Below are 26,120 nucleotides of genomic sequence, written 5' to 3' on the forward strand. Positions count from 1 at the left end.
GGCATCACTACCCATGATCAAGATATAAATTCCAAAATTTATTCTTCATTGGACAATAATAATTAGGTCAGTTGAAACAAATTTATTCTATCTTAATTTTTCACCTATTAAACTTAATTTTATTATTGTAGATGATGTCAGATTCTGAAGAACCATCATTAGCGAGTTCTACGAGACTTAATGTTGAACCAAAGATGTGACTGATAAAATTGAATGTGATACAAATGATCAGGATCAATGAAATGAAAACTGCTCTAGTCTAAATGACGAAAATCAAATTTGAATTCTAAGAAGGGTAAGTAAAGTTACATATGATACTTATGAAGTAGGAAGATATTTATGCAATTTATAAAATATTTAAAGAACGTATTGCATCAATAGTATCAAATCCGTAGTGTTATTTATATATTGTATTTTGTACAATATAAGAGAAAAAAAGAATTGTTTGTCTTCTGTTGCACGAGATGATAATATCATAGAAAATTGATAAATCTCCTAATTTGATAATGTTGATCATCAACACTGCTCTATCGAAAAAAATATTGCAATCAATAATATTTAAATTTTTAAATATATTGACGTTCTCTTAGCCAATTATGCCCGATATTGATCAGTACAAAGCCAATGCTCGATTTTTTTTATCGTTATATATAACATTAAAACATACAACAATAAAATGAACATTTAAATTAACTAAACGTCAAAAAGGTCCAAAACTTCTGATCACTACTTTTTTGATCCTGATCAAAAGATCGTCACTAAACATGACGTAAAAAACCACTAGCGGATGTGATGATTTTACTTTATGAAATCCTTTTATTAATTGAATTTTCATCATACAGGACAGACATGCGACATATATGCGACATAATTTTATTTATTTTCCCATAGCTTGAAAAAAAAATTTCTAGAATGTACAAAAAGTAGACTGCTTACATAAGCGAATTTAAAAATATTAAAAAGGAAATATTTTTTTTTTTTACTGTAAAATTATTCGATCCGGAATCAACTAATCCAATTTAATGAAAATTTACCTTAATCGGAATTTTTTTGATTATTAATTTTTTTTGTCCGATTTTTTTTTTCAAACCAAAAATTTGTTTTTTCTCATTCTTTTCCCGTTTATGTTTAATTTTTGGTCTTTTAAGACTGACTTTTTTTATATTATTTTTTTTTCGATCTTTTTTTTAGTATTTAAAAATCTTTTTTTCACTCTTTTTGGACTGAAATATTTTCCTTTTTTTTCAGAATTTTTCCGGTACTTATTTTTTTATTTCGGATTCCTTTTTTTGGAAATTTCTCTTTTTTAAACCGATTTCTTTATCCTTTTTCTTTCCCCAAATTTTTTTTTTAATTTTTTTTTCTTTTTTTTATTATTACTAAATAAAAAAATAAAACATTATATTAAATATATTTACAAAATTATTATAACATATAGGTAAATTGACTGTTGATAGAAAGATGATTAGATTTTTTCAATTAAATTGGACGCTGGATAAATAGTTTGATTCATAAAAATCAAAAAAAAATTGATATTTTTACAATAATATTTTATATTTAATTAATTGAAGAAATTGTTGATTTAATAATAGATTATTATAACCAAATCCATATCCGAAATTCTCTAAATAATCACCAGATTTTCAATAATAAAGATTTTAATTCAAATGGTTTAGTTAAATTAATAATTTATCGAGTAAAATAAGTATCAAAGAATAGTAATAAATAAAATGAACAGATTCTAATACATTTAATTGTTCAAATATTTTTCCTAAGTTAGTTATAAGTTTAAGATTGACGTAATATAAAATAATAAGAAATAATTATAAAATTTATAATTACTAATTAATAAAAATATTTGTAATATTTTCGTAATATTAAAGTTTTTTCGAAAATAATAATTCTAAATAATTAATCAATTTTATTGATAATAATTTTTATATACATATTATTTTATTAATTTTTGTTAACTATATTAAATTTCTAATTATAAACAAAAACTACTGTAACCATCTTTAATTGTCCGGAGCGAAGCGAAGGACAATATATGTCTACGAACTATGAAAAAAAATCGATCACGTGAGTTTCTCTGTCCGCCACGTGATCGTCACCCAATGAATCGGCAAATTTTAGTTTTTCGTTCCGGACTTACAACGGTTCCCGTTTCCTAGTTTACTTAGTATTACATCATAATACTGAATTTTTATATTTAAACAAACTCATTGGTCCCGATGCCCGCTAGTTTATTTACTATATATAAAGGATTCTGAAGTATGCTAACGTGTTGTATAACAATATGACAATTGACAAGTTTGTGAAACTTTATGGTACGGTTGAAAAATTGCATCATGAATTAGAGGAATTAGAGAGTAAATTTTATTTTAATTCATTTTATACAGTAATTCTGCGAATTTTTTTTATTTTTTATTTATTTATTTAGGCCCCTCTATGTATAAAAGGCTAATTTCACAATGCAACAAATAACTGTTTTATTAATATTTGCGTTTATTATAAATTTTCACTAAGTTTTGGATCAGTTCATACGATTGCTGATTCTTATTCTTAGAACATGGATTACTCAACGAAGCCTATATATTTTTGAAAAATAATCTTTTTTTTGTATACATGTTTCACGTTTTTCGTATATCTCAAATTTCAAATAAGGATCATGAAAATTAATTAAAATGTAAATAGTATGTAAATGATTAATTATGATAAAGAAACTGAATTGCAACGAAAAACAAAAATAAAAATTAAAAATTACTAAAAAACAAATAATTCTATGGCATCCTTATAAGGGAACAATTATCTAAGTTGCGCAGTTGAAAACTTTACCATAATAAAGAAAAATATCACCGCACGTTTATGGATTACTGCATCCGCTTTACGTTTATAAGTTCCTGCATCCGTGTTACGTTTCTTGCATCTGCGTCACATTTTCACCTTCTGCATCCGCTTCACGTTCACAAACTGGCGCACTTGCGTCACATTTAAATATTCCTGCAGCATCTGCGTCTCCTTTCCACTTATATACTCTTGAAGACATACATTTTTTCTCCTTTATTTGAAGTAGCTTCTTTCCTTTTATTTTTTAAGCTTACAAAAAACACATAAAAGTATATTTTTGAGTTTTGAAAAAAGATTGACTAGTTGTCATTAGTTTTGGACTAGTAAAATTTTCATTTTCTTGCTTGAGTAGGGAAAAGACACCAAGCAGACATCTCTTCGCAGTTTTAACTGGGATTTTCTTGGTTATTACTTATGACTTTTCTCTTTTTCAATCTTTCTTTGGGTAGGGAGCGTTGGAAAATTGATTAACATTTGGTGACTTGGTGATTTTTCTAAGCAGAATAGAGAATAGAACAAAATTTTCAACCAAAAATTATGGTAAGAGCCGGAAATAAGAGAAGATTTTGCGGCACCCTTGTTATAATTTAACCATTAAATTATAATGATTCAGTATCCTGAGATGACGCGTGTGTTATCAGTAAGGAACAGGTCTCTTACTTTGTTCTACTTTCATCTTTATCACTTTAAATACAGGAGAAGTGGTAGAAGCACGAAAAATTTGCTGTAGAAATAAAAGTAAAAGAGAGTTAGCTTTTGCTAAATACTCTACTTCAGAATTTCGTCCCGCCATCTGGTAGGGTGACGTGAGGCAGTATCCTTCTAAAGTATCAGGTAATATAACGAAGCAGTACGGATCTTCTTCCTATATATTAGTGTCGATATTTTCACCGTCCGTTCCTGAAAACTGCACAATAAAAGGTATAGCTACGAGTATCTGTTTGAAAGAACTTACAAAAACACAGCTTTAGGTTATTGCGTTCTTTCACTGACATCTCTCCTGGACACACAGATGATATGTTATCATCCAGAAATTCTGAAAACAGAGAAGGACGTTCACAGTAAAACTGTGGCCACGAAGCGCTTCCAGTTCTCTGAATCCAAAAGTCCTCAATGAGAACAAATCAATTGCATGATGTCAAAGTTGAGGAAGATGCATAACTATTCCTCATTGCGGAATAGTAGACCTCAACACTGAGAAGATCTTATTCGTATCTCAGCCAGGTCCGTCAGTTAACAGAGTTATCATAGATAGACCTGCCAGCTCACAAGGTTGCTGTAACTTCCTTGATCATTGCATCCACTTGTTCACCTTCACCAGAAATGAGGGTAACACATTGCCACTCTTTAGCTTTACGAAAACGGTTCAACATACCTCTCACTTCTCGTCTCTCACTTTTTTCTTTGTGTGGGTTGAGTGGGAGTGGAAGTGTGGGAGTAGCCGGGGTAATTATTGTGAAAGTTTAGAGAAGGGATAAAAAAATACGAAAGGGATAAAAAAATTATTGCGAAAGGGATAAAAAAATATTATTGCGAAAGGGATAAAAAAAATATTATTGCGAAAGGGATAAAAAAATATTATTGCGAAAGGGATAAAAAAATATTATTGTGAAAGGGATAAAAAATATTATTGCGAAAGGGATAAAAAAATTATTGTGAAAGGGATAAAAAAAAAATATTATTGCGAAAGGGATAAAAAAATATTATAAAATATTATTGCGAAAGGGATAAAAAAATTAGGATAAAAAAATTATTGTGAAAGTTTAATAAAAGAATGGGTCTTTTTATAATATTTTTAGTTGTACAAGATAACAATGTAGACTTTTCTCTTATTGTTATTAGTAACTGTGACTGAGTTTGTATCTTATGATCTTATGATGTATGATGTAAAAGTTTGTGCAAAAATTTTCGCGTAAAAGTAAAAATTGTTACGCGACGCGACAACAATTATTGATATATTTAATCAGAAACTATATTGGTAGTGTGGTAGTGTAATGAGTTATTGCAAATTTTCTAGAATAAATATAAGTTATGACTCATGAAAAAGCTTGCTGTGAGTCATGAATATCAATGATTTTTACGGCGCAGCCTATAATTAATTATACTTTTATTATATAATAATAGTTCAAATATATAAATCATGCAGATCATTCCTTTTTTAGAGAATTTTTGATAATGCCAGTCAAAATTTTATTACCTATTTTAGTAATTTCTAAAATCACCTGACCTCTACATATATATTTTGGGGTCCTAACTCTTAAGGTACCTCAATCAATTTAATCGGTTAAAAATGTAGATCATAAAATATTTAATTACTATTTCGATAATAACTTCATAAGAAAAATTTATAGACAAACCTTTGCTTTATATTGCATCTTTATAAAGTGACTATTTAACGGAACTGAATGACGATTTTTCTGAATATATTGACTATAGAAATGTGAAGAATCTTTATCTGGGTCGCCAAAATCAAAACTTGCATCGTCCACTACACTTTCTAAATGTCATCATTTTTGGAATCAACAACTAGTAAACAACAGCAGCGAATGAAAAATTCAAAATATATTGATATGTTCACACTTGCTGCTAATAAGTCAAGGGAATATTTTAATTGCATAATTTAAAACGTTCTCTTATAGCAACCAATGAATTTTATTAAATTTAGGAAAAAGTAAATTGATTTTTTTAATCATTTTATAAATTTTCCTTAATTTTTTAATATAAAATAAATACATTTAAAAGAAAAATTATAATTAAGAAAAAATAAATTTAATATTATGGGTATAACTATTTCACCATAAGTAGCGCAACTTTGAAGATTTGCTAAAATAAAACACATCCATAAACAATTTTTATTAAAGATAATATTTAATATAAGTTTGTTAGATTATTCTGTTTTTTAATAATATTTGTTAATATTTTTGGAACTATTTGATCATAATTTTTATTCGTTCTTAATCTTTTTGCGACTCTTCAAAGATTAGTAAGACTAATGCAAAGGTAATATAGAAGATACGATTGCCATGGTCTCAATTATCTATCGATACAAAATTAAATAAAATGTTGTGAGATAAAAATATAAATAAATTTTCTTTTAATTTTAAATTTACCCAATTTAAAAATTGTATGACAAACTTTTCAAGGTTCACGTATATACAATAAAATTTTCAGTTTTTCAATTTTGGTCATCTTCGTAATAATATTTTCTCCATACAGATAATATGAAATACCTTACATTTCTTTTATTTACTATATTTACTAGAGAAGGTTCATTTAACCAATCATATTATTACTAATCTAAAAATTATTTTCCTAGCGTAAAGACAAATAAACCTAATGAAAAATAATCAAATTTATTTTTGATATATAATTTGGTAATGATTTTAATATAAAGCTTTTATCATAGGCTTGTTACTATTTTTATTGTTTTGAAAGTACATTACCGAAAAATAAATTCAGGTAGTAAACAATTTTACTTCGCACTTAATTTGGATCTCCTTATGTAAAAATCATTTTAACCATTTCGGGTTACTGATGATCAGCTGCTTACGAATCTTCTTTGTAACAAAAATAGTTCAATAGTAGCACAAATAGTAACACAAATAGTAATACGAATGTGCACAATTTATTTGAACATAATTTTTTTCTTTTGCTCATAATAATTCTGAATTTATTTTGAGTAACGTAGTTATTTATTTATATAACTAAAATTAAAATTATAATCCACAACTCAAATTAATTAATATGGATGAAAAGCCAAAAGATTTATGGAAAGAATATTCTCCTGCATATCAGGTAATAGCAATTTAATATTTTTAATAATTATAATTATTTTATTGAATTTTTGTAGTTAAAAATATTAATAATTTTTTGTCTATTAAAAGTTCCATGTTACAATTTCTACTATTGATTCAACTATTAACTCAGAAAATATAGATGAAAGAGTAGTTTATATAGAAGATTTAGAAAAAAGAAAACAAGCATATGGAATATGTGGAGAATGTAAAGAACCTGGTACAGGACAATATTGGTGTAGACCTTGTAATGCTAAAAGATTTAAAGATAACTTTAAAAATTGGACTAGTGGAAATAAAGATATTGATGAATTAATACAACATTCACAACTTAATGCTGTACATTTTGAAAAATGTTTTGAATGGATACCTTTTGAAAAATTTCAAAATGTCACTTATATTGCAAAAGGTGGCTTTGGTAAGATTTATTCAGCAGAATGGCCTGAAGGATATATTACAAATTGGGATATTGAAAATCAAAAATGGGATAGATGCAAAGATTTTGATAAATGTGCATTAAAAAGTTTGAATAATTCTTCTGATATATGTTCAGATTTTTTAAATGAGGTAATTTAAAACTTATTTTATCCTATATAAAAAGTTTGTTATTTGTATTTATTTATTAATGAAATTTTCCTTTATAATGATGATAATTAGATTAAATCTCATCTTCAGATTAATCTTCATGATATTGTTCAATGTTTTGGAATTACTCAAGATCCAAATAATAAAGAGTATATGATGGTTTTAGATTATTGTGATAAAGGAAATTTGAGAAATTATTTAAATGAATCTAAAAATTACATCAATTATGAATTTAAAGTTGATAAATTACAACAAATTGCAAATGGACTTTTAAATATTCATAATGCTGAAAAAGTTCACAAAGATTTTCATTCAGGAAATATATTATTTGATACACTTGATTCATATATAAGTGATTTAGGAATGTGTCAACCAGCAAATATAAAGAAAACAGTTAAAGAAGAAGGAATTTATGGAGTATTACCATATATGGCACCAGAAGTTTTACGTGGATACCAATATACAAAAGCATCAGATATTTACTCATTTGGAATAATAATGAACGAATTTCTTTCTGAAGAAATTCCTTTTGATGATATTCCTCATAATGAATTTTTAGCTATTAAAATATGTAAAGGACTTAGACCAACAATTTCTAAAGACATACCAAAGTTACTTGCAGATTTAATAATAAAATGTTGGGATGCTGAAATAGGAAATAGACCAACCACTAAAGAATTGTATCAGATATTGAGTAAATTGAATAAGGAAATATATGATAAAAATAGCGAATTGTATTATCAAACACAAGAAAGTGATGAAATTAGAAGAAAAAAATTTAAAAACAGCAAGTCAAATGATGATAGATCCGAAAATATTCAAACACATTCACAAGCAATTTATACTAGTAGACTATTAAATTTCAAAAATTTTCCAAAACCAGTAAATTCTTCAGATTTATCATCTTTTCAGTTCAGTTCAGGTAATTAAATTTAATTTTACTTTATCATATTATCCATTTTACATCATTAATGTTATTCTTTTTCTTAATAGATGCTACTCAATCAACATCAGCAAATCCAAGTAAGTATTTTCTTAATTATTATTACTATAATTATTTTATTTACATTTATTAACATTTGAACACTATGGGATATATAATAAGCAGTTTCAGAATGCTTAGATGTTCAATTAAGCGAATTAGGTGAGTTATTATTATTCATAATTTTAGTTATTAATTAATATTCCCTATCTAATTTATTTATTTTTTTATAGAATTAAACGAAATTTGTCAAGATAGTGAAAATAATATTGAATGAAGTTTCTTTTTATGTGAAAGTCGAAGTCAAATAGTTTAAATTACTAGTTTGAGTATCGAAGTTAGTTTATTTCTATTTCTCTCTTATTTTATTTTTTAAATTTTTATCTTAGTTTTTTTTATTTACATTATGATATTATTGGATTTTATATTTAATATTCTATATAAATAAAGATTTAAAAGATTTAAAAATTTTTTTATGCTCATTTGATGATTATTATTTGATCGTTTAAAATATGCAACTGCCAATATACCACTCAATGTATTCTTATATTGCTTTGCTCAATGAATATATTTTACTAGCCGTTGCAAATCCTTATGATTATAATTGTAAAAAATTCGTAACGTATTTTGGCTAAGGGGTTTAAATAATCGACGAATTTATTTTAATACCTTTTTTTATTTATTATTCATACACTGTGTACTTAAAATTTAGTATTACTTATTGATGTTTTAAACAATGAGTTTAACTCTAATAGTTAAACTTAAAGGAAAAGCTATTTTATATTGAATATGGTTCTTAATATAGCTGATAATCCTTCAGAAGTGAGAAATTTTGATGTAATATCATAATGGTTTCAAACATCATTTAATCATTTCACAATTAATTATTGGCCTTGCAACTATTAAGTCTACATTTTATTATTGAACAAATAACCGTAGTTCATACTACATTAGAAACTATTTAAACCACAGCCTATAACGATAATAAGCGATCATGTTATTTTTTTCTTTATTTTTTGATTTCTGCAATTAGTCTAATTGATTTCAACTATAATTTACGGTTAATTCCCTTTCTTTTATCCATTAACCTATCAAATCATTCCACCATATTTTGCTTTGGTGTAACACAATAGAGTATACAATATATATATTTTGTAGATATTGTGTTGTATTTATATTGGTTAACGTCACGAAGTGACATTAACCAATATAAATACCACCATACAATATGTCAATATCTATATTATCGTACGGCTAATGCAGATCATACTCAAATAAACTATCAATATCCGATATTGTACGCAAATAAACTATTGATATCAATATTGTACGATAATGAAAATATGATCCTATAGGGCCGTGCGATAAATGTAGATATTTAAGGTACATATTTAGATTAACGATATTCCAGTTTAACAAATAATATGTTTATATCATTATCATGAGAATAGATGTGATATTTCACTAAAAACATAGTAAGTTGTTTTTAATTTTTTCGTCTTTCACCATAAATTCCTTTTTATTATTTTTTTCTATTGTTGAAATAATTATTGATACTAAAATGTATAATAGAATACCATTTTTATTGAAAACCTTTTAAAAAAAAATTTTTTTAATAATAATATGTACAATAAAGGATATATTTTGATTTATTGCACGTGCTAATAGTTTAAATTATTTAATCATAAAAAGTTTACATAATGTTTACATAGAAAACATTTCTTTAAAGTATATTAAACTCATCCTTAAAGTATAGCTTTTTTTATTAAAAATACAATTATCTAACGCCGTTTTTTAAAAGAAAAAATATTAAATGATATTTTTAAAAAATTTAAATTTACAATAAATTTTGTAACTGATTTCTTTGATTTTTCTAAGATAAATGAATCTGATTAGGGCTATACTAAATTCCGGGTCCGATTGATCAATATCTGGAACTTTTTGATTTGTAATCCTGTTTAACAATCCCCTTCAAAAATTTTAAATTTAGATAGACTCCAAAAAACAAATTTATCAATTTTTTTTAAATCACTCCTCCCTCCCCCTAAAAAATAAAAAAAAATTTTTTTTTATATAATATTCCCATGGAAATCTAATTTTTAGATTTCTTTTTTTTTTACTCTTTCCTCCCCTCCCCTCATATTTTCAAAATTTAAATAGTAAAAAATAATTTAAAAAAAATTTTGTAAATTATTTTTTGTCCTCTCCCCCCCTCTCTTTTTTCTATAAAATTCTTGTTAAACAGAAAATCCTATTGGCCTGGCCTAACTGACAAGCTTTAACAGAATTATAATTAAAACAAAATATCAACATTGTATTGTTGAAATAGTTTTAATTCACTAAGATATACATACAGTAGACTCTACTTTTTTTACGTAGGTCAATAGAAAAAATTCACACACCTTTTGGTACTAAAGGGGAAAATAATTAATCCCCCTGATTTACGTCCAATTCCGATTATAACTATTTGGGATGCGTTATGTCTTCTATGGATGTGCTATGTACAGGAAAAGAAAAATATAACAAATGAATCACTCATAGAAGACTTAAGAAACCTTGCTGTGAAGTTCAAGTTGATGGAAGCGTTATGTAACCTTCCAACAACAACAAATTTTACAATTTCTAAGGATCGCTTTATGTTTGGAGCCTCAATTTGTATTGGAATACCCAAACACAAACTGACAAGAAAAAATATACAACAAAACAACGCGTCAGCGGCTTCTGCAAGAGTAGATGTAATACCTTCGATAAAAGGTTCCACTCATGTTGAAATGCCACCCGGATCAATATGCGGCCACCCATGGGGAAATTGCTCAGAAGCCACACCATGGGAAGCCCTGCGCGGAGAAGATTGCTCCGTTGAGTTGAACTCTTTAACGATCACGTTAAAGGATTTGGAGGAGAAGGAAATTTGCTACAAATGCAATGAAGTTGCAAAGACAATGAAAAGTATGGGTGTTGCGAAGGTTGTACCGATGCATCTATTTCCATAATTTTATAATTAATTTGTTATTTTATCTATTTTAATTTTTTTAATAATTTTTCGTTATTTTCTATATTTGTTTGTTAATTTTTTAAATTTATTGAATGTACACCACTATCACTAATCTATATAATATTTGATGGCATCGAAACCATATCTTTTAATTTATTATATATCGACTCTTGATCACAAAAAATTCTATTCAGAACTTCATTTCATAAGCTTTGAAGAAAGATAAATTGTAATCAAATAGTAATTCAATTATTAATGAATAATCATTCAATTTAAAGGAATATGTAAAAAATTTTAAATATTTGAAAAATTTTATTAAGCAATTTTAAGATGTTCTAAATATTTTAATTTATCGAGTAACATACAAATCTAAGATTAAAAATGTAAATTTACAGTATGGTTTTACGAATAATGTATTTATCTGAGTTTATTTAACATACGATAAGTAATTTTTTCGAGACGTAAGACGTCCAATTTATTTAAATACTGTATATTAAGTCATGTATTTATTTCAAAGAGAACTATCAGAATCATTACTGATGACGCATGGTAAGTAATACGTCTATTTTTATAAATTTATGTACAAAATCCATCTGTACTAATTATTTTCTCCCGATTTTAAAAATAGTACTTAATAACAAAATCAGATACGCCTGATTTTTTAAAAATTTATATTGACGACAACATTCAAATAAATTTTCTTTTAAAAAAAAAATATATCGGCTAATAATAATTAAATATGTAAGTATGATATTGTGATATATTTTGGTTAGTTGTAAAAGGTGAAGTGAAATATAAATATAAATATAAATGTTGCATAGTATGTACCATACTGTCGTCCATTTACTCACGAAAAAAATTTTGTACCAAACCTTATTATTGTATATATACGGACAATAAAAAAGAATACTGTATCTCGTGAAAGAAAGTGATTTAATTTATGTTTCATGTTAATCATTTCCTATAAATAATGTCTAATGAGAACATTTAATGAACAATAGTAAAATTAAATAAGCATGTCTCGAAATTTTTCGGAGTGATACTAAATGATTAACAACAATATCCCGCATCATGCGTAAATTATATTACGCCAAAAAAAAATTTATGTAATTTTGATTTTTTGGGTAAATTAAAAAATTAGAAATTTATATTTGTCCAAATTTTACTTACATACATTTTCTTTGAGTATAAATGATATTATATAATAGAAAGTTAATTGCCAAAGTAAATCATATTAAATAATAACAAATAATATGAAAAAATGTTGTCACACAGAAGTCTAGATTTTTTTCATACAACATATTTTACCAGCATATTCTTACGTCGGTCTGATTTTTACCAAATTATGATATTTAAATATTATTAAAATATTTCTTATTTGTTAGCTTAGATCCTTAATTTTTTTTTGATCAAAGTAAAATAATAAATATTTTTTCTGATCAAGCTTTTCTATAATCGTATTATGATAGTAGAATAGAAAAATCGTGTAGTCTTCGAAATTTTTGGATTTTATTAAAATATGTTTTTTTTTTTTTGTTGGAAACTTATGACTCATGACTAATCAATTTCATTCACGTACATCTCAAAAAAAAGTATATAAATACCTTTACCTTTCCCTTCGTCCTTTATGTGTGTGTGGTGTGTGGGAGGTGTGTGAGAGGGTGTGTGGTGTGTGGTGTGTGAGAGGGTGTGGTATGTGGTGTGATGGGAGGGGTGTGTGTGTGTGTGTGTGTGTATGTGGTGTATGTTTTGTTTTCCCTCGCTCTTTTTCCTTTCCCTTTCCTTCCCCTTCCCCTTTTTTTCGAGGTCCTGATCAATGTTGCTGCACCTCAACGTTGGTGATCAGGTGACAACAAGTTTTTTTTAAAGACTTGGCTAAGTCAGCAACAATATAAGCCGTGATCATTTTTTATCAAATAATTATTTAAATTAAAAATGTAAATAAATCGCCCAACCATTATACTTGAAATATACTTGAAAATGTTAGCTCTTAAACAAGCACAAATTTTTTGTAAATTTCATTTGATTTTAATTGACTCATTAATGGCCGTTTCTATCATATAAAAATGGTTTGTTTTTAATAAAAAAGGTTATTTTGTCTTTAAATAAAAAATTGAACGTTAAAACAACAGTGAATTTTTTTATTAAAATAATGAAACTTTTTTGTTAAAGAAAGAAGGGTTAATAAAGTTCTGAATCACTTAATCGATCTTTTTTCTTATATCAAGAAAATGATTCGCTATATACATATTTTTTTTTGATTAAGCTAAAATGCCAAAAATATACGACAGATTATTATTAATCTTGCTATATTAAATTCTGCAAGAACAAAGATTTATACCTAAAGAACCAACAAGTAATGTCATAAACATGAACTAGTCAGCTAGGAACACGTAAGTTATATGAAGGAGAAATATTACTTTTAAACCTAAGATCCACCGAAGCCATGATCATATTATCCTGAAGTTTTCTATCCTGTGCAGACTTTGTTATTGAGGTTATTATGCTATTTCCTGACATTGTTTTATTTTTTAAAAAAAAACTACATTTTCTATAGCCTCTATAATCTTATATTCTTCTATAATCTATAATAAATAATAAAATTAAAATTAAAAAGCCAAGGAATACTCTATATATTGATACGTTTTCCCATTTCACAATTTAATTCATAGTGTAATGCCGTAATATATTAAGTAAATTTATTAATTATGAGGCGTAGTATTATATTTAGAATTAGTGTATAAATTTTTAGTATTTTAAAATTGTATCCGAGATGACGTTAAACTAGTAGATTTAGGAATTAAGAATTTAGAAAATTCTGACGATCAATTTAAAAAGTAACTACGGAGCACAATTGTTGATACGTGAAAATTTTTATTGACATTTTGAATATTAAAGTATACTTGAATTATTAAGGAACGGGTACGCCGAAGTTCATCTCACCGAAATAGAGTTTGGAATCGATTAAGGTTGATCGATTAATTAATCGACTAAGACGGTTAATCGATTAAGGTATCTCAAAAATCGGTTAATCGATTAAAATTATCAACCCATAATTCTGGTCAAATTATCTAATGCGTCCCAGAGCTGTGAATTTTTGGTCTCGTGTTCTCCGAACTTGGAAGAATTTGTATTAATTTTTTAATGATAATAATAATAAATAAGACTTTCTTATAACTAAATGTATGATCAAAAACAATTTGGTGCAATCTGCGGTCAAAAAAAAAAAATTTTTTAATATTTTAATATTAATCGATTATTAATCGATTAGGGCCCTTGGTTAATCGATTATTAATCGATTAGGGCCCTTGGTTAATCGATTATTAATCGATTAAGGTTTTTTTGGTCGGTTCCAACCTCTACACCGAAACCCATTTCGCCGAAGCAATTTCGCCGAAGAATGTTTTACCGAAGTGCCATTTCGCTTAATGATGAAAAGTTTTAATTTAAAAAAATTTACCGACATATCTTTCGGATTCCTAAAAAATTTTGAACACCTTCAAACTTTTCCTAAAAAAGTTATTTGCAATGAATCACATGATACTCTACAGGTTATATAAGTGATAATGTTGAGATCATCCCTAAATTGACTATAAATCCATCCTCGCGATAACTTGAAGAATATACCTTATTTTGCATCTTTATTATCATCGTTTACGAAATACCATTTACCGTTCATGATATACCGATTTTTCTAATAAAATTGGTTCATTTTATAAACTGGTATGATAATTTTTTAAGGATCAAATCATTTCACCACATTTTGCTTTGTATTAAGCATATAAAGGTAGATATTTAATTTTTTATTTATTTTTTTTAATCCTGAATTTTCTTTTTTTTCCTGAATTTCGATTATTTAGTGTACTAACGCTAATATCGGTGTAAAAATAATTTATTCCCCTTAAAAAAATTTATTATTATTATTATTATTTTTAACAGAGATAGTCCTAATCTGTAAAAACTTTATGATATCAAAAAAGAAACGAAAAATTTAACGAATACTATATTAATATCATCATCATTACTAGTTAATAATACTTAGAGGATGTAAAGAAGAAAATTTATTAATGGCATTACATTGGACATTGATACACTATACTGTACAGTACATATTTATAATAGCGATGGGATTTTTATATTGTAGAAATTATAATTGAAATAATCCTTCTGGTTATCTTCAACAGGTTATTTAAGAGCAAAACTTCAAGAATTCATCCAATCATATTTACTAATTTGTGTAAGTGAAAAAAAAAAGTGAAATATGCCGTGACTTGTAAGGTGTAGTAATTGATCATTTTCTTAATTTTTAATTTTTGTACTTCAGTATCTCCACCAAATAAATGACAGTGGATTGCGTTTGTAAACTCGGTCAAATATAGGTTCCTCAGAGGCCATACGCTGAAAATTTCAAATATAGCATGGCCTCTTGCCGGGACTATTTCAGCTCACACCATTGTCTCCCATTGTTAAAGAATTGGTGGTACGTTACCATAGTCCACTCCATAAGGGCCAGGGATTGTCATCATCCTGTGATTTATATATTAGACGTATTTTTTGACGCGTATCAAATTATACTATGGCTGAAATCTTTTTTTTTTTGATTTTTTTTTTGATCGATCAATAGTCAAGATTTAAGTAGAGAATTAGCCATTGGATTAGAGTTAATGTATCCTATAAGTAAGTCATATTAAAAAATGAGGAAAGATGTTTTTTTCTTTTTTTAATCTTTCTTAATCTTTTCTTCCTTTTTTTTCTTATTAGCATGTACAACTCCAATAAATAATCAAAGAATGAACATACAAATAATAGTAATAAAAAAGTCCACCAAATTGATTAGTAGATATAATAGATTTTTATTATTGATATCGCCAATATCAACATTATTTTCATTCGCATGGAGAACAGGACATTGTGTAGATATTAATGATTTAGATAAAGCGAGTCCGTAGAATACATAATTTAATTTGGGTAATATGGGTGATTAATAATTTTGATTTATAATTTGTATAAATTATTTATATAAAGCATTAAAACGTAAAGAAACTGCTAGTACAGTAGTACTTCTGGTAACTTCGTTCTTCCATCATGCGAAAGTGTCTTGCGGTAAACTAGGCTCAACATGTTTCTTGCGAACTATAGAAAATTTTCTCAGAAAAATTGGACAAAAAATATTAACGTTAATATTTTGTTGAATGAAAATAGCTAGTTAGGCAACTACTGAGTGACTTGGGTTGAACTTACAGAAGATTCAATTGGTTGATGCAACGGAATGTTTCAATTTTAAAGACGTGCCGCAATTTATGTTAGTGAATACATGTTAATTTTAAATATTAAAAAGAAAATTTATTATTTTTTTTTTAACAGAAATTTCAAAATTTCATCACTTCTTTCTTCCTGGTTGTGTTTGACAATTTCTTCATTAGTAATAATTATGACAATATTTTTAATAATGTCATTCATTAATGGGTATTTCATCTATCACGTACATTATTCAATTATAATATGAATATTACATACGTAATCGTATAGATTTTACATCAATTTTTTTTCATATGCAAGTAAGTTACTTATCATACTGTTATATTAACTCATTTATATCAACAATAATAACAATTAACAATCATTATTTTATTTTAGAGCAATAAAATCGAAAACAAAACACTAAACACATCAATGACGAATAGATTTGCACTAGCGAATGATTAAGAAAAGACGAGATGAAAGAAGAATGGACGTGATGATGAATATTTGATAAGAGGAAGTGGTGGTGCCACGTTAACATATTGACGTCATTATTTGTTTCTTCAACTCCACCAGTAACAAACACAATGTCATCAACAAATACCAATAATATTGATTACTTTAATCATTCTAATTCAAATGGATTGAATTCAATGACAAAATAAGCTAGTAGTAAAATAAATCGTAATGTAGCGTATAAAAGGTTAAAATAGTAATGTTGGTAATGGTAAGCGAATTAGTGGAGAGAATACGGGAGTAGTAGAATAAGTAATAAAAGTAGCAGTAGTATAAGAATAAGTGTAGGAACGAATACTATTATTAATAATAATGATTCTTCAAGTAATTTAGGTATAAGAAGAATTTCAGGACATATTAAACATCAAAAATCATTCAAAAGAGATTAATTGCTGAAGAAAATTCTGATGGATCACGTCGAACAATTATGACAAAAAGAAATCATAATAGTGCGAGTGTAAGTAGAGAAACATCTGACGCAACTTCTACTACAATAGTAACTACCACATATACTGCTAGTACTACAGTATCACCTACTACTACTGTAATAAGTCCCATAGCGGAAGCATCCGCTAAAGCTTCTTTGGAATAAACTTGATATAAATGATCGTTTGAGTGCTGATGAAAGAAAAGACTATCAGATTCAATGGAAAAACGTGAATAGTTAACTAAACGTTCTGTCGGTATCACCTTTTCTTAGAAGAAAACTTTATCAAAATTACTTACAGTAATTTATAAAAAAAAAATATTAAAAAACAATTATTTACTTTAATTTGTATCAATGTATATTATCAGTATATTATATTCTTCTTTTTTATTATCATTTTTTTTTATTTTTATGGGTGGGAGTTTGTTCTTCTTTATTATTTTTTTTTTGTATATACATTTTTCGATGGGTTCGGTTATATACTGTATATATGTATATACTTATATTTATGTTTAATATTGAATCTTTCAATTAAAAAAGAACTTTTTTTTAAATATCATGCAATAATCCATGATATTTGAAAATAGAAAAAAATTTTTTAGTTATCAAATATTAATTTTTTTCTAAAATAAATTATCTCACTCTTTAATTTACGTAAATATACAGTACATGAATGTAGTGGTTTGATGAGTAATCTTATCAAATTGAACAAATAATTTTTAGATAATGTTTAACAAGCATTATCCGTATTTAGTCTAATACTATTTGTTTCCCCGCGTAACAGTTTAAGCTTAATATAAATGTAGTACAAATTTGTGCATTTTTATACACGACCATTAAAATTTTTTTTACGTATTATAATTCTGAAATTTATCTTAGTCACATGTAAAATTATAATTCATATAATTCAAACTAATTAGTATGGAAAACGAGCCGAAGTGGTTATGGAAGGAAGTTGATGGTAATAAATATCAGGTATTATAAATCCACATTTATTATTAATAATTATAGTAATATTATATAATTAGTGGCCAAGGTAAATAATATTAAAATAATACTACACATAGAAGTCTAGATTTTTTCATTAGAGTACAACATATTTTTATGCCCCGGTCTGATCTACTAAATTATGATATTTAAATATTATTAAAATATTTCTTATTTGTTTAGATCTTTAATTTTATTTGATCAAAGTAAATTGATAATATAATAGAAAAATCGAGTAGTCTCGAAATCTTTGGATTTTATTAAAATATGATTTAGAAAAGTTAAAATCAAATCTTTACAAAATAATAATTCGCCCTCAATCATTTTGGAAGCAATCTCATGGTAGTGGCGATGTCAACAATGAGAAATAATGGGATAATACGGTAAAAATAGAAAAATTATGTAACTTCCATTTCATCTGCTGAATGTGGGACACTTATCAACTATTTCGAATTGTGGGTTTAGTGAGATATCCCTTCAGTAGGTTTTTAACAACGCTGATGTATGTGTTAATATATATTCCAAACCGAATATCTTCGTTAGTATCAACAACTGTTCCTTAAATTTCTTACTCTAGTAGACACAGTAACGCTCATTTTTTGACGTAATTGGTAATTTGGTATAGAAACAGTAGTGGAAACAGGAAACAGCGAATTTTATTAATTTTTGATTAAGCTTAACAATTACTTTAAGTTCCCTTTTGAGTTCAATATTAACTTGTTATTATCTAACTTTATTGTCTTACTAAACTATCTGAAACATTAATTTTAATTAGGACAACTTATTTTTACAAATCTCTTTCAATCCCATTTTGCCATAATGATCACGTTAATTTTTTTTTATAAACTGGCTAGTTTAACAATGCACGATGTCAAGGCGGTATATCAAAAGCAATACTTGTCATTATGATAAATTATGCAGATCTTAGTCAGCATTATATTGCAAAATATATTTATTTATGGTAAAAGCTAAATACTTATATAATATTACAGTATATTCATTTCACTTATTCTTTGAAAAATACGTATAGATTAATTCAAAAGTTTATTAATTATTAAGAAACTAGGTAACAATTACCTCTTTTTCCATCCTTTTCATCATTTCCATCTTTAATTGATATTGTTCATAAGTGCAATCGCAATCTTGGGGAGAACAAAATTCACAAGGTTCAAAGTGTTTACCGTTCTCGAACATCATTTCATCAGTTAATGTACCCTCCTGAATTTCTCCTAAAATGCAAAAGAAATCTATGATGAATAAACCAGTAAACCAAATATTTTGAACAATATCACAAATAATTACGTTGAATTTCTTCTGAAATTTTCTATGGAAATCTTTAGTAAAATCGTCAATTATTTCTTCCTGCTCTTTAACGGACACTTTGTTTTTTAAAAAAAAAATAAATGAGCAAGAAATTATCGCAATCTTAAAGAACCAAACAATAATGATGTTTAATTATTACGTCGATTAAAATCCTCAGGTGAAATATGTGGTGACACAAAAAAACTTTCCATATTAAGAGAGTATGAAATATTAGGCTACTGAAAACATCAAACGAGGTGCTTAGAATAAATTAACAATTACCGTATCGCAGGATCGCTAGGTTCGCTTTTATAATTAAGAATTCGACGGAAAGTTGCTGTAATTCTCAATAAGGCCCAGAGTAACGGTTCTAAAATTTCACGCCAAATAACAATTACCATACAAGTTCCTACGATTAATTCAATTAAGTTGATCATAATGTATAATCTTTAAAAATGAAAATAAAGAAGTTCAAATGGTTGTCATTTTTATGGATATTTGTACGGTGTTATGGTTAACGTCACTTCGTGACGTTAACTAAGGCAAACAATATCGTATGGCTAATTCAATATGTCAATACCTGTATATTATATTAGGTAATATTATTATTAATTATATCTTAAACAAAAATTAAATTAAAACTTACTTTATTGATATAAATATTGTACGCAAACTATTAATATCGATTTTTTTTTAGAAGAAAAAAAATGTACGATGATGAAAACATCGGTCAAATAAAATCAGCATAGATAGAATGGCACGTGATTTAAAACAAGATAAAACAATTTAAATCAGTTTTTTATTGTTTTACAGTTTAAGTTTGACATGATTATTATAATAATTATATTTTAATCAATAAACAACCTTTTTTGTATTTTTAAGAAACATTTAATGATCTCTTTTTTTAAAAATTATGTCTCGTGGAGGAAGACCACCATTAGAAGACGTCCGTAAGCACTTTGAAAAAGTTACAAAAGTTGATGGACGTGGTCGAAAAACACCTCGTCAAAAATGTAATTATTGTGAAAATGACATTGTTGATTTAATTGATCGATTAAAAAAACATTTGATGAAATGTAGTAGTTTTCCTGAAGATTTAAAAGGTTCTTTAAGTTTTATCATGTCAAAAAATCAAACCAGTATTTCAGATTCAACAAATCCAGAAGAGCAACCATTGGACAAAATGGATGCAGATAAAAAGTTGGCAAGGTTTTTTTATTCAACTGGTATTCCTTTTACAGTAGTTGAAAATCCCTATTGGCTTGAATTCATTAAAGCAATACAACCAGCTTACATTAGCCCAAATCGTCGCAATCTAGCTAACAATTTACTAGATGCAGAATATCAAGTTGAGCGGCAAGACTTGAACACAATTCTAGAACAAGCATCGAATATAACACTGGCGTCGGATGGACGGTCAAATATTCGACGAGAATCAGTTTTAAATTTTGTCCTTTGCCTCCCAAAGCCAGTATTTTATGGTACAAAATATACAGGAGTAGAATCACATACTGCAGAGTTTATTTACTGTGAATTCAAGTCTATTATTGAAGTTATTGGTCCTTCAAAATTTGCTGGTGTCATAACCGACAATGCTAGTGCAATGCGAGCTGCTTGGGGATTGCTAAATAAAGATTATCCACAATTAATTTGTCTGGGATGTAATGCACATATCGGGAATCTTTTAATTAAAGATATTCTTAAACTTAATTGGGTAGAAGGATTAATGACGCAAGTAAAACAAATCATCAATTTCTTTCATGCAGAAGCAATTTTGCTAGATCAATTAAATGCGATTACTTTAGTTCAACCTGTTGATACTCGCCGGAGAACTTGTTTGGATGCAATTCAATCTATTCTAAAGAATAAATTGGGTCTTCAAATGTCTGTAGTGCAACCTGAAATCAGTTCAAGGATTCCACAAGATCTTCGAGAGCTAATTTTAGGCAATCCTTTATGGGAAAATTTGGATGCCTTATCTTCTTTTTTAACACCATTTGTCAGGCTTATACACTTATTTGAATCTGATACATCATTACTTTCTGGTGTGTATAATGAATGGCAAAACCTTTCAAATTCGGTCAATATGCAAAAATTAGATTTAGATTTCAAAATGAAGGTTTATGATCTAATTAACCAATGGTTTAAGTATGCTTCTCATCCTGCAATGGCAATTGCAAATCTTTTAGATCCAAAGTAATATTATATTTTTTGTAAAATTTTTATTTTTTTTTATAAATAATAACAGATTTATTTTTTAGTTTTTGTGGCAAATCTTTGGAACCTGATGATTTTGAAAAAATTATTTTACCATATCTTGGAAAAGTTTATACATTTGAAAATGCGGCACATGTAAGAATTATGAATACTTTATTAATAATTTTTAATACTTTCTAATACACTTTATTTACATTAAAGATTTATGGAGTCATGCAAAAATATATTGCTAAAACTGATGAATTTTCCGGAGCATTACTCTGGGCATCTGCTAAATATTCAAGCCCAATTGGTTGGTGGAAGTCAAATTTCACATATAAATTTCCTATTGTGGTTGAGCTCGCCTGCCGGGTCCTTTCAATTCCAACTTCTTCAGCCACTGCCATGCACGATTAAATAATAACAGAGTAAAAAAACTTGTGTCTCTCTATCAAAATTTAAGAATTCAAAAGGAATTAGATATGAAAACTAAATAAATTTTATTGAACTGATGAAAATTAAATAATTTTGTAGAAAATATAATAAAGTGTCTAAAAAATTAGAAAATATTAAAATATTAGCAAAGACTGTTTGAAAAATGATGAAAAAAATAAATTTTATTGAAAATTAATATATATTATCTATTATATAATAAAATGCTTAAATTTTTATTCAAATATTTTTGCCATTCCTACCTATAGGGCCGTGCTGTGGCCGAAATTACCTAGTGAAATTATTAATTTTGGGGCGCAGTATTATATTTAGTTTAAGTGTATAAAAATATGACGTTAAACTATTCTGTTTATTTTTCTTTGGGGTCACATTATTCTGATTTACATTTATATGGGTAACTTTATGGGGAATATTGTGTGACTAAGAAAGATATAAATATATGGTAGATCCGTGGGTTGACTGACCATTTTTTTTTTGATCCTTAATTTTCATCTTATATTCGATTGGCCGATTCTTTTTGCCTTTTTTCTTATGATGAAAAAGCGCCACATTAATTATTTTGATTAATGGTTTATTGGAGTTATTAATAAGGGTAAACTATCGCAGTTTGATTTTGAGATTTAGAATATGGGAATTAGTTTCAGAATTATGAATTAATCTTTATCACCTTTATCACCTTATTTTATAATGTAACTCGGGATATATTAATATTTTATTGTATTTAATAAAGGATTATTTTTGTAGCTAGTAGTGGCAAACGTTATTATAACGGGCAATAGTTCTACAATATCATTGATATTCACGGCGCAAACAATTTGATATCATGGCGTGGCGATTTTTTGATGATGATGGTGCAGGATTATTTGGATTCGGAGTATGATGTTTTTGATGATTTGGATTTTGATGAATTTAACAAACTTGACGATTTTGATGATTTCGATGAATTTGTTTATTTTTCCAATGATTAGTTGATTTGGATTTTAGTTTTGATGATTCTAATTATTAAATTATCTTTATACGACTTAAAATATATCCTGATGGACGATAAATCTACAAAATCGTTTTATGTTTTTTCTGGATCTTTCAACTTTCTCACTTGACGTGTAATTAATATACGATTTAATAAAAAATCTTTCTAAAAAAAAATAACAATTTGCAATGGGCATTATCGTTATAGAAGGTAAATATTGTCACTAATGGAATAATTTTCATTTCATTTCATCTTTAATTAATTCGCCTGTTTTTTATGGTTTAGGTCAACATTGCCGTATAGAATTTAGTTATGACATTTACATAGAATTGTTGCATCGCTTTGGCGATCCTGAAGGACTAATTGCTACGTTAAATCATATATCCGACACCGGTTCCGTAAATCATATTATGGAAACGGCGTCTACGTATTAAAATATTGGGAAACGAATCTATTTCAACAAACAGAATACGAAATATAACCTACACTTCCTATAAAAGTAGGATCAGGGTCATATGTTTGAGTATCGGAGAAAGTGAGATGTTGGAACATACTGGGGGTCAAGTGGATATGTGGATTTCTTTGTGGATGACGACCGGAGTTGGACAATCGAGTTACTACGGGATGGTGAAAATGCGTCTAGCCATAAGAGTCGCTTCTCTTCTAACATTACAAATTTTACAAATTGTTGAAGATAAAGAATTAATTTTTTATGTATAATTAAACTTCTAATTCTAACTTAGTTTATAAAACATTTTTTTATTTTCCTAAGTATACGATGAAGCAGATTCACGTTTGGCAGGCCATGTAATACTACTTTAATTTATGAACCCAATCCTTTACCAAATCCTTGTGTTTTATTTCTAATAATTGCAATAATTAAACATTTCAGAATCTTATTTATTTATTCTTTATTATAAATCGAATTTTCAAAGAATTATTTTTTAAAACTTGTTATAATAATAAATTCTGATATATAAAAGAATTCTGTGAAGAATTGCCAACATAAAATAATAAACTGTACCTGAGTTTGGCAATTTATGATAATGTCACGCTGTCTCTCAAAAATATATATCAAAAAGATGAAAAAGATGTAAGTAGTATTACGTTTATTTATTAATAATAATTGAATATGATAAATTTGTGCAGCATCTGATTGACCATATTCACCCATTTTACGACACCTACCGATGCCATTAAAATTTTCATGAAAATAAAATAAGTCGTTTATATTTGTCAAATGAAAAGGAAGTATAATTCTGTAAAGATTTCACGTGACTTCATATAATTTGTCACACCGGCCAATAATTTTGATTTAAATCACGTAATTATAATATACTGCGTATCGATATCTTTGAACGGAATCTTGTCTTTTGTATTTTACTCGTAACACTCGTAACTAACTGTACAAGATAAAATATCAATTATATCAGTTTTTTATACACTCTTTATCAAAAGTATAAGGCGATTTAGCTATATGAATATGATAAATATATATTATATAGTATAATATAGACAAATTTTATACTTAATCATGAGTCATCTTTGTGTAAATTTACGCAACTTTTTATACTCACCATAACTATTAATTTTTATCGAAGTATCTTATTTGCTGTATTACGTCACTACAAGCCATAAGAGTCCATGTCACTGTATTCAGAAAATATATATAAATACCCTCATCTTAGCTCTCTACATTTTGATCTTTCTTTCCCACAATGCGAAAAAAAAAGAAAAAAAATAGTAAGATTCCATTGTATTTTCTCTACAGTTGTTTCTTAAAAAAATAATATTCTTTTATTTTATAAATAAACTTAAAGATAATCTGTCACTGTAAAAAAATAATATTCTTTTAATTTATAAATAAACTTAAAGATAATCTGTCACTGTAAAAAAATAATATTCTTTTATTTTATAAATAAGCTTAAAGATAATCTGTCACTGTAAAAAAATAATATTCTTTTATTTTATAAATAAAGATAATCTGTCACTGTAAATTCTAAATTAAAATTTCCCCTCGACATAACGCGACACCATGAATGATCCTAGCCAAATGCTGAAGGTTAGGATTAAAGCCTTAAAAGACGAAACTTCTAACCTTATGGAAGAAATTGTAGGATATGTCAGTGACGGAAATACGAACGAGTGTTTAAGAAGTTTGGGAATTTTAGAGAATACGCTAAAGAAAACTTATGAGTTAGTGGACAGTCTCTATGATCGTATAGATGAGTTAGAGCGGAAAGTTAATGAGTTAAACCAGGAAGTGAACAGGTTAAAAGATCAAATAAAATATACGAAATTTTTTAGTGACTATCACGACTGGGCAAAAACATTTATGCAATTGTTAATAGAAAAGCTGGGAGGAATAGATCATTGGAATAAGGTAGAAACTGGTCTTAATTATATCGATCGTAACGAGCCAATAAAAGCGAAGGAATCTGAATGTCTCAACCAATTAAAGAACTTATTAAATAAAGATGAGAATAAGGATATCGGATTGGATTTCACTGATATAAAGTTCATATTAGAAGTGAGAGATACTAGTAATGTTATGTTTCATAAGAACAAGCAAACTTCGAGGGATGCAGAAATGAAACTTAATGTTGAAACACTTCCTGATGACTTAAAGGTATATAAACCACCATTGAAAAAAGCCTTTAAGGCAATTAATAGATGGCGCTCATAAATTTCAGGAAAGTGTTGATGAATTTGTAGTAAACATATTGAGGTTATTTAGTTTTTTAAAGAAAATACTAATATTGTGCGAAACTATGTATGATAAAACTTAAATCATTGGTAATGCAAAGTATATTAGCTTAGATCGA

At 27.0% G+C, this 26,120-nt stretch overlaps 6 protein-coding genes across 6 annotated transcripts; 5 read left to right on the plus strand and 1 right to left on the minus strand.

Annotated features, from left to right (window-relative positions):
- Nucleotides 1–6,591: 6,591 nt before the first annotated feature.
- On the plus strand, nucleotides 6,592–8,485 carry OCT59_020116 (uncharacterized protein; the record flags this gene model as incomplete). The annotated part of the gene is made up of 6 exons (XM_066148959.1): nucleotides 6,592–6,642; nucleotides 6,732–7,059; nucleotides 7,360–8,148; nucleotides 8,220–8,249; nucleotides 8,332–8,370; nucleotides 8,442–8,485. The coding sequence occupies 6 exons, from the start codon at nucleotides 6,592–6,594 to the stop codon at nucleotides 8,483–8,485; spliced, it is 1,281 nt and encodes a 426-aa protein (XP_065989916.1).
- Nucleotides 8,486–10,700: 2,215 nt separating this feature from the next.
- On the plus strand, nucleotides 10,701–11,201 carry OCT59_020117 (uncharacterized protein; the record flags this gene model as incomplete). The annotated part of the gene is made up of 1 exon (XM_025330696.2): nucleotides 10,701–11,201. The coding sequence occupies one exon, from the start codon at nucleotides 10,701–10,703 to the stop codon at nucleotides 11,199–11,201; it is 501 nt and encodes a 166-aa protein (XP_025170606.1).
- Nucleotides 11,202–17,159: 5,958 nt separating this feature from the next.
- OCT59_020118 (uncharacterized protein) lies at nucleotides 17,160–17,552 on the plus strand (the record flags this gene model as incomplete). Its single annotated transcript, XM_066148960.1, has 2 exons — nucleotides 17,160–17,171; nucleotides 17,343–17,552. The coding sequence occupies 2 exons, from the start codon at nucleotides 17,160–17,162 to the stop codon at nucleotides 17,550–17,552; spliced, it is 222 nt and encodes a 73-aa protein (XP_065989917.1).
- Nucleotides 17,553–19,436: 1,884 nt separating this feature from the next.
- Nucleotides 19,437–20,113, minus strand: OCT59_020119 (uncharacterized protein; the record flags this gene model as incomplete). The annotated part of the gene is made up of 3 exons (XM_025327578.2): nucleotides 19,437–19,753; nucleotides 19,837–19,880; nucleotides 19,959–20,113. 3 exons carry the CDS (start codon nucleotides 20,111–20,113, stop codon nucleotides 19,437–19,439), a joined length of 516 nt encoding a protein of 171 aa, XP_025170607.2.
- A 3,370-nt stretch (nucleotides 20,114–23,483) lies between these two features.
- Nucleotides 23,484–24,213, plus strand: OCT59_020120 (uncharacterized protein; the record flags this gene model as incomplete). Its single annotated transcript, XM_066148961.1, has 3 exons — nucleotides 23,484–23,505; nucleotides 23,581–23,722; nucleotides 23,796–24,213. 3 exons carry the CDS (start codon nucleotides 23,484–23,486, stop codon nucleotides 24,013–24,015), a joined length of 384 nt encoding a protein of 127 aa, XP_065989918.1. The 3' UTR covers nucleotides 24,016–24,213.
- Nucleotides 24,214–25,330: 1,117 nt separating this feature from the next.
- OCT59_020121 (uncharacterized protein) lies at nucleotides 25,331–25,981 on the plus strand (the record flags this gene model as incomplete). The annotated part of the gene is made up of 1 exon (XM_025311541.1): nucleotides 25,331–25,981. One exon carries the CDS (start codon nucleotides 25,331–25,333, stop codon nucleotides 25,979–25,981), a length of 651 nt encoding a protein of 216 aa, XP_025170608.1.
- Nucleotides 25,982–26,120: the final 139 nt, after the last annotated feature.

This window comes from Rhizophagus irregularis, chromosome 3 (genome assembly GCF_026210795.1).
Source record: "Rhizophagus irregularis chromosome 3, complete sequence".
Classification (NCBI taxonomy): Eukaryota; Fungi; Glomeromycota; class Glomeromycetes; order Glomerales; family Glomeraceae; genus Rhizophagus; species Rhizophagus irregularis.